The sequence below is a fragment of the Curcuma longa genome, chromosome 6 (assembly GCF_044706935.1).
Source record: "Curcuma longa cultivar G26 ecotype Majalengka, Jawa Barat chromosome 6, ITB_CL_G26_1.1, whole genome shotgun sequence".
Classification (NCBI taxonomy): Eukaryota; Viridiplantae; Streptophyta; class Magnoliopsida; order Zingiberales; family Zingiberaceae; genus Curcuma; species Curcuma longa.
Genome location: NC_133866.1, coordinates 5,264,820 through 5,273,329, shown reverse-complemented (window position 1 = coordinate 5,273,329; position 8,510 = coordinate 5,264,820). Strand labels below are relative to the sequence as shown.

At 38.0% G+C, this 8,510-nt stretch overlaps 3 protein-coding genes across 3 annotated transcripts; all 3 read right to left on the bottom strand.

Annotated features, from left to right (window-relative positions):
• Nucleotides 1-636: 636 nt before the first annotated feature.
• Nucleotides 637-1,486, bottom strand: LOC141831187 (mavicyanin-like). The gene is made up of 2 exons (XM_074718604.1): nucleotides 1,211-1,486; nucleotides 637-1,133 (listed from the first exon to the last, which is right to left on the bottom strand). The coding sequence occupies exons 1-2, from the start codon at nucleotides 1,419-1,421 to the stop codon at nucleotides 784-786; spliced, it is 561 nt and encodes a 186-aa protein (XP_074574705.1). The 5' UTR covers nucleotides 1,422-1,486; the 3' UTR covers nucleotides 637-783.
• A 2,327-nt stretch (nucleotides 1,487-3,813) lies between these two features.
• LOC141830945 (flavin-containing monooxygenase FMO GS-OX-like 8) lies at nucleotides 3,814-5,886 on the bottom strand. The gene is made up of 7 exons (XM_074718395.1): nucleotides 5,352-5,886; nucleotides 5,215-5,285; nucleotides 4,934-5,092; nucleotides 4,634-4,716; nucleotides 4,429-4,564; nucleotides 4,137-4,310; nucleotides 3,814-3,963 (listed from the first exon to the last, which is right to left on the bottom strand). The coding sequence occupies exons 1-7, from the start codon at nucleotides 5,884-5,886 to the stop codon at nucleotides 3,844-3,846; spliced, it is 1,278 nt and encodes a 425-aa protein (XP_074574496.1). The 3' UTR covers nucleotides 3,814-3,843.
• A 540-nt stretch (nucleotides 5,887-6,426) lies between these two features.
• LOC141830490 (uncharacterized) lies at nucleotides 6,427-8,326 on the bottom strand. Its single transcript, XM_074717913.1, has 6 exons — nucleotides 7,968-8,326; nucleotides 7,619-7,871; nucleotides 7,471-7,534; nucleotides 7,313-7,407; nucleotides 7,119-7,194; nucleotides 6,427-7,007 (listed from the first exon to the last, which is right to left on the bottom strand). The coding sequence occupies exons 1-6, from the start codon at nucleotides 8,324-8,326 to the stop codon at nucleotides 6,427-6,429; spliced, it is 1,428 nt and encodes a 475-aa protein (XP_074574014.1).
• Between the last annotated feature and the right edge of the window lie 184 nt (nucleotides 8,327-8,510).

Genomic DNA, 8,510 nt, shown 5'->3' with positions numbered 1-8,510 from the left:
GTTCCAGAATATTAAAAGGCAATTTTATAAAAGAATGAATTTCTATTGAAAATTTTATAACTAATTTAGTATGTTGTTTGTTTTTTTTATTTAATATACTTTTTTAAAAAAATAATGAAATATTTTAATATTTATTTTAAAAAATGTAAATATATAAATAGGTAAAAATAAAAGGATGCCTTTTATGTTCATTTTTATTTAATATTTGAGCATTTTTTTTAAAGTTGTAGGTTTTGTATAAGATATTTTTAAAATGCGAAAAGTTTTTTTTAAAACAAGATAAAATGTCCTTTGAATCGTAATAAAAAGTAAAAGAGCGATTTTTATATTCATTTAAAAATATAAAGGTCAAAAATATTCCAATCCGGTCTAATCTTGTGGGGCCTACTGGCCGACAGCTCCAGATCACCTGGCAACTGTGCCAGGCTGTCTTCTCTGACATGAACACAGAATATATTTATATATTTTTATATACAATTAATTAATGATCTCTGCAAGTAAAGTAAAGTAAAGCAAATCAAATCAAAATAAAATTTTAAAATTTTCAGTTCATAACTAATTTCTACAAATTTATATAAAACATTTCATATTATAAAAGTAAAGAAAAGCAAACTGCAATAATTTAACTCTTGTCACATCCAAATCAAATCTAACAAACACTTCGAAATCCAAAAATCCATCAAGATACAAACCACATCACAACAAATCAACAACAAAATTTCAAATAAATCAACAATTTTGCTCGTTCCTTACGTTTGCACACACAATATCGCTCAATTTCAGCTACACTAGCCGGATCAGCAGCGTCAGGAGCAGCGAGACGGCGGCCGCCGCCGGAAGAGCAGAGGCGGCGGCGGCGGCAACAGCGGACGAGGAGGAGGCGGAGGATTTCTTGGAGGAGGAGGAGGAAGGGGAGGAGGGCGGCGAGAGGGGCTCGACGTTGATGCTGAGCTTCATGCCCTGGTAGCAGTAGCCGTAGCTACAGATGAAGTAGTACCGGCCGGTGTGGTTGAGCTCGAAGGCGTAGCTCCGCCCCTTGCTGTAGTTGGAGATCGGGTTCGAGGCGTCGCACTTCTCGTACGAGTCCTCGTCCACCCGCACAATGTCCGCCGATTTCGGCTGGTAGTAAAACACTAGGAACAACCGACGACGAACCTAAGCATTAATTTTCAACAAACAAGATTGATAACGACGACGACGACGATCATACCGAGCCAGTCGCCGACGTGGAAGGGGCGGTGCTTCTTCTCCCAGACGGTGTAGTTGACGTTGGGGATCCAGCCCTTCCCGTCGCCGACCGTGAAGCGGTTGAACGCGTCGATGCAGGGGAGCTGATGGCAGAGCAAGACCAAGAGAACCAACGGAGCTGCTGCTGCTGCTGCTGTGGCTGCTGTGGCTGTTGGTCTGCAGATCTTGGCCATGTCTCACGCTGCTCACTGCACTTCTGTGTAGTCTGAGTGAGAGCGACGGAGAAGAGAGGAAAAGAGTGGAATTAAAAGTGACAGAAGACAAAGAAAGATGGAGTGTTTATTTATTATTTTATTTTATTTTTTTAATAATTTTTTAAATTTTGAAGATGATCGATTGATCACGATGACAGTGCTCCGGCAGCCGACCGATCACATGGGTCTTGCAGGGTAATTTGTAGTTGTGGTGAAGTGAGTGAGTGTGGGATAGGGTTTGAGGAGGAGGAGGAGGAGGAAGGGGGGTAACATGGATCACATGGCTCTTGCAGGGGCTCCTGCTTTGTGCAGTGGCATGGCAGTGGGGGGTTAAAAGGGGAGTCACGTGACTAGATGCTTGCTCTAGCTCCTCTCTGATTTCTTTGTTGTTTTCCAATGGGGGGCAATTTGAAACCCTAAATCTCGTAGAGGGGGCCTTTCGTAATGAATTCTTTTGTAAAAAGGTGAAATTATCTCAGCGGCTCTACACGGTTGGTCCAACGATCATCTATGAGAAAGTAAATCGAGAAATTACAATTGACCATGACGGAGAAGGGTATTGTCTCAATTTCGTCGACATTCAAACTCATACCTTCTTTTGTAACTCTACTTCATCGTAACCAATTCAGTTACGTCCCAGAAGCACCTTTTGTAATGAACTCGATAGGATTTGTGATCGATGGTGAGTAGGGGTCAATAATTTGATTAAAAATAAATTGATCAAACCGATCAAATTCAAAAATCAAAATCTAATTAACCAAAATTTTTTAATAAATCAAATCGATCGAACTTTACTATTAAAATCATACAAACCAAATCGATATAAAAATTAATTAATTAAATTTTTTTATCAATTGACTAATGATATCATCAGTCGATTCAAATTGAATAATCGAATCAATTTGATTTATCAATTGAGTTGCACTATCATTTGTTTGATTCAGATATAACAATCGATTACTTATAATATAATAGTTGATTGATACTGATTTAATTTAATTAGTTTAATTGAATTTAAAATTTTAAAACTATGATTGAACCAACTAAATTAAAATAATCAAGATTTTTTTAAAAAAATAATCAAATTATTTCAATTTAATCAAGATCTTGCTCACCCCTACTAAGTAAGATATTGATCCAATAATTGAAACTTTATCTTACCTTTCTGCGTTGTGACCAACTGCAGTTTCCCGATTTATCTCTTCACAAATGGTCGTGGGGCCGATCGTGTGGGGCGCTAAGGTGGCGGATTCCACCTTTTGCAGAAGAAAATGAAGGGGAGAGAAGTTTGATTTCACATATTGCACTATGGCACTTGTCTACTCCAATACATGTATTATTATTGAGCTATACGATCTACTATCATTGAATTGTGCCACCTACCTAATGTATTAATGTACAATACAGCTATATTCTGACTTATGACACCCCAATCAAATTCTTGGAATTTTATTGAATTATAGCATTTATTATTATTATATTATGATACATGTTATAATCCAATTATGACACTTGCCAACCATGCCAGTGTATTGTGCAAAATCGGCGGATTCCATCTTTTGCAAGAACAGTGTATTGTGCAAAATCAAAGATGTCCTTGAGGTATGATTGAATTAGTTATTATGGAACAAAAGTGAACAAAGATTGAATCTCGACAAATTCAAAACAATGTCTTCTCCTATAATGGTCAGCTGCAACTTCTTAATTTATTTCTTCACACATGATCGTGAAGTCGATTGTGTTGTACCACTAAGATGACAAATTTCACCTTATATTGAAATGCAAAATCAAAGATGAAACACCCCTAAGCACAATGTAAGCGGAGATCAATTTTCAACTAGAGTATTTGTTGAATGGGATTGATTCTTAAAAAAACCAACTGTAAGTGTCTGATCACTTTACACTTTTCAAATTTATCCTAATGATCGATAGATAACTTCTGTACGACTGGAGTGATCAATGAAAATTTTCTATGGGACTAAATCGATCACCTCTAGAATTAATCAATTCAAAATAGATGAATTATCAAAAATTAAAAAATAAAAATGTAAATGTAGCTAGTTGATGTGACAATAATTCTTGTGGGATTAGTCTGATTGAGATATCTAAGTGGAATAGTTAACCTTGGTGTGAATGTTACATTAGTGTTCATCAAACATGAAATATAAATACATATAAATAATCGAGTAAAAAAATAAAATGAAAATAGCAAAAAATCACATAAAGAATAGCCTAGTTATAAATACTTCAGCACTCAAAAGGCATCATTATCTATTTTTGATTCTCATTTCATTGATCAATGACGATGTAAATACCAAAAGTAGAAGAAAAATTCACAGAGATGACAAATTAGGTTTTCAAATTTGCAAGAAGAACCACGACAAGCAAATCACCATCCTTGCTACTCATCCCTGAATGTTTCAAAATTGTTTATGCAATTTTCCAAGTACTTCAGTATGATCTCTTTTCTCCAATCTTCTATGTGTGGGAAATCACAATGATCTCCATACCTATCATAATACTATCACAAGAAAAGAAAACAAAATCAATAAAATTGTATAGTGATTGAAGAACACAAGAACATTACTGATAATCAATAATCAAACTAATGTTTTGGTATCTTGTAACTTTTGATCCCTATCTGGTTTTTAGTTTCACCTATGAGTTGTTTGAAACTTGTATGGAAGTCATTACCTCCAATATTTCAGCAACTAGTTGTATGATATTTTTAGGTTCCTCAAGCTCTTGATGGTGCTCGACTTCTTCGATTGCCTTCATCATCTCATCTGCCGACGGCAACTTCCTCCTCCCAGAGAGCACCTGAGCTATCCATCTCGCTTGTGACTCAAAAAATCGAAAGATGACAAACTGCAGCATTGATTAGTTAATATACATCTGTAAATGGCACAGATACAGTATCATAGAACATCAACTTCAAAACACAAAATGATCTTTTGATGGATTAACTTTGGAGCAAAAATGTCACCTTGTTTGGAATCCCAACAAAAGAAAGAGATGGAGCAAGAGAGGGAGGAAATGTGTGTTCATACAAAGGCCCAATTCTTTTCTCATCCACATGGATGATTCCTTTGGTGTCCAGGAATGGAAATGAATATGAATACCTACAATCAAAAGAGAAGTTACACGACAATTCCTATTGGATTTTCGAATCAAGTGTTGATCTTAGTTACCCAGTACAGTAGAGAATAGTATCGGCAACTACACTTGAACCATCAGCAAACACAACAGTTCCATCTTCACAAAGCAACTCGATCTGCAACATATGTAATGCAGTCATTCACAAATCTGAAACAAAATCACAGCTGATATGATTCATACCATTACTGTTGAAGGAACTAGATTATCCTTACTCAATTTGGTCAGTTTTCCCTTGATATAATATCATTTTTGTATTCTTTATTTGTACTAATTATCATTGTCTTCCTGTTACTGATTAAAGACAACAATTTCTCCCGAACTCCTACAATTACCTCTTGGTGCCAGTGCAGATGTGCATGCTTGGCCACAGGCTTCACTAGTTTCTCGGGGATTTCGACATGTTTAGTACTTATATGTACTTCCTTGGCTACATGAACAAGCTCCAGAGCAATCTCTGGTCCACTGATTGCACCACCAACTACCACCACCACCTGCAAAATTTACAAACAAGTAATGAATTCAATTTCAGAGGAGAAATGTGTTAAGTAAAAGGGGACCATTCTTCAATCCTCTGCTGTTTTAACTATTTCTCTGCAATAGATCAAAGAACAACCTCATCTTGAAATGGATCTGGGACTCTGTAGACATGGCAGTGAAGCTGCTTCCTCTTCCACTCCTCCATTCCTGAGCACGGAAGAGAAGGTATAACAGAGTGGCGAAATCAAGTAAAAAGCTTAGTGAATACTTTACCCCTGATTTTTGGAAGCCTGGGCAAGGAGAAATTGCCGGTGGCGACGACAACCGCATCAAAGATCTCTTCCATGAACTCACCGTCATCAGTTCTCCTGTCCCTCGATCTCACATTCCATTTACCAGTTGCTGCCGCCATGCCGACGTGAACTACTTCCGTGTTGAACTTGATGAGCTCGGTTAACCCGAAACACCGGGCGAAGTCTTTGAGGTAGAGGAAGAGCTCGCGGTGGCCGGGGAAGTCCCTGGTGTCTCTTCCTTCGACGGGAGTGAACATGAAGTCGGTGAACTCCATGGAGGCTCTGGGCGCGTTGAGGCGCAGGGAAGCGTAGACGCTGCTGTGAACTGTGGCGGCGCCGGCGCCGGCGCAGGCGTCTTGGTAGAGCCACTGGCCACCGAGGTCGTGGTTCTGCTCCAACACGACGACGGAGTGGCCTTCCCTGAGAAGCTCACGGGCGGAGACGAGGCCGGAGGCCCCAGCGCCGACGACGCAGACGTGCTTGGACCACTGCAATGTGTCGAAAGCCATGGACATCGATTTGCGGCTCTGGTGACGATGCAACGTGCTTTAATTTGTCGCATGCATGTAGTGGATGGATCGTCGACGCTGATTTCCAACTGCTCTGTCAACTTTATGTTCTCACCGCGGGAATCTCACCGCAGTCCGAAAATCTCACCGCGGGAGGCGGCGGTAGAAATCTTCACCGCACAAGTCAGATTGACTCGATTGGTCGGCGGTCGGCGTCGGAGTGCTCGGCTTGACCGATCGAACTTGGCACGCCCCGTGGAATCTATGTTGACCCTACTTTACCTCCACATCACCAGTACATTTGGCGTCATGCTTCTCAGATATCTCCTGGAAAACCATTTTATCAGCACTGAAGTTGTGACACAAGAATCGAGTAAACAGGGGCGGAGCCAGGATTCTTTCGAAGGGTGGACTAAATTTTTTTTAACAAATTGATAAAAAATAATAAATATATTTAGATTATAATAAAAAGTAAATAATTATTTAAGAAATGCTTAAAGATCAACTCTTCGTGTCTTCAAATTCTTGAAGTTTTGAATTATATCATCATAAATATTTCTCTGCAATTCCACCTTCTATGTATACAAGCAAACTATTGCTAAGAAACTCATCTTCCATCTTACTGCGTAATCTTATCTTAATAATCTTCAAAGTAGAAAATGCTTGCTTAGCATTAGTTGTGGAAACTGGAAGAGTAACAAGTAGACGAAGCAATCTGTCAACGAAGTTATAAGCAGTATGTCTACTAGTTTCAACCAAACATCGACACAACTCTGTAATTGTCCCAATCTTTCTCAACTCAGCATCTTGAGAAATATCCAAAACAAAATGATTCAACTGATTCTCTAGCACATACCTATCTTGTAGGCTGAAATCCTCTGGATAGTATTTTTCCACCATTTTGCATATCTCTCCAGCATTAAAGGATCTAAACTCATTTCTCGGAACTAAAGTAGCCATAATAGATAAAAGATCCATTACTTTTTCATTGAACTTGTAATTCAATTCCTGTAACTGAGTATCTATTGTAACCAAGAAAACTTCAATTCGAAAGAATCGTTCATTGGTAAAATGATCAGGCTGCCGACGTGCATGTCCACCACGTAGAATGTAAGTTTGTTCCATATCTGGAACATCAATGTCATGCTCTTCACAGAACTCTTTAATTTTCATGAAAAAATAGTTTCATCCATCTTCCCTCATATTTTGGAGAAGTTACTTTGTAGATGCTACTATACGAATAGCATTTACTATATCCTGTGCCTTCATTTGTAATGCTTGACAAAGCATATCTGTAATTCCCAATACTTCCTTCTTCAAGCGCAAGATAAACACAAACTCAAAAGACACAAGATAACCAAAAACAGTATCTCCATCAGCACGAATTGAACCTTTTCTGCAAAACTCCAGCTCCATCAACAAATCTAAGTACTAAAGTCATTTGCTCTCTTTTTGCAACATCACAAGTTTCATCAACAATGATAGAGAACTTAGAGTCTCCAATTTCATCTCGGATATGCTTACATACTGCAACAGCATAAATACTCAAAATTTCTTTTTGAATATCAGGCGAAGTGTATTTAGAATTACCTGGAGTATTTTCCATGACAACCTTTTCAACTTCAGGATTGAATTCAGCCAAAAGTTTCACTAACTGCAGAAAATTCCCCCGATTCCTTGACTGAATTGACTCATTATGACCTCGGAAAGCACAACCTTGAAAAGTAAGTCATCTGACAGCAGCAACTGAAACTTTTAACCTTAAGCGATTCTTTTCTCTTTCTTTATTGGTGTGCACATTGATGATGTTTTCCACATGCCCAGATTGGTTCAACAAATCTTGACAAGATCTCAAAGCATTGTTATGATTAGAACAAGGACTAGAGCCAACATGAGTTAGAAATGCACATTTCTTTCCATTACGCACTCTTTTCCAATCAGAATAACCTTGTACAGTGAAGACATCAAATCCAGATCTCTTATTCAAATTGCTATTAAAAAGAAAGCAAACAAAGCAATAGGCACAATCTTTGCTCACAGAATATTCCAACCAAGATGGATATTGCTTAAACCATGAATATTGAAACCTGTGTTTATGCCCTGGTGGACCAGATGGTTTATACTCATCCAATTGTGGTTGCATAGGACCTAATTTCAAGTAAGTCCTGCGAACTTCATCCCTTTGATTTATTGGATATTCCCAAATTTGTGGTCTTAGTCCAGGATCTCTTTCTAGAAATTCAATTCCTCTAAATATCACTTCACCTCTGTTGGATACTTCTTCTTGTTTTTCTGGACTCTTAGTATCAATATTTGATGGTGAAATAATGGGAGAAACTTCATCAGACTCGTGCACTTGAGGAAAAGAAGCATCTACTTGTTCTTCTGAGTCCATCTCATCTCTTTTTCTCTTGAAAAATGAATGCAGAGTTTTATTCTTCCCCATCATCTAATTCTGAAAAAGAAAAGAAGCAAGAAATATAAAACACAAACAACTCAAAATACAACAAATCATAATTAATCCCAATCAATTACCTACAAATCAATAATTATCAACCATTTGTCCATCCTAATAGAAATCGGTGAAATATACCTCCGATTAGAAAAACAAGGAAGGGGAATGAGAAAAG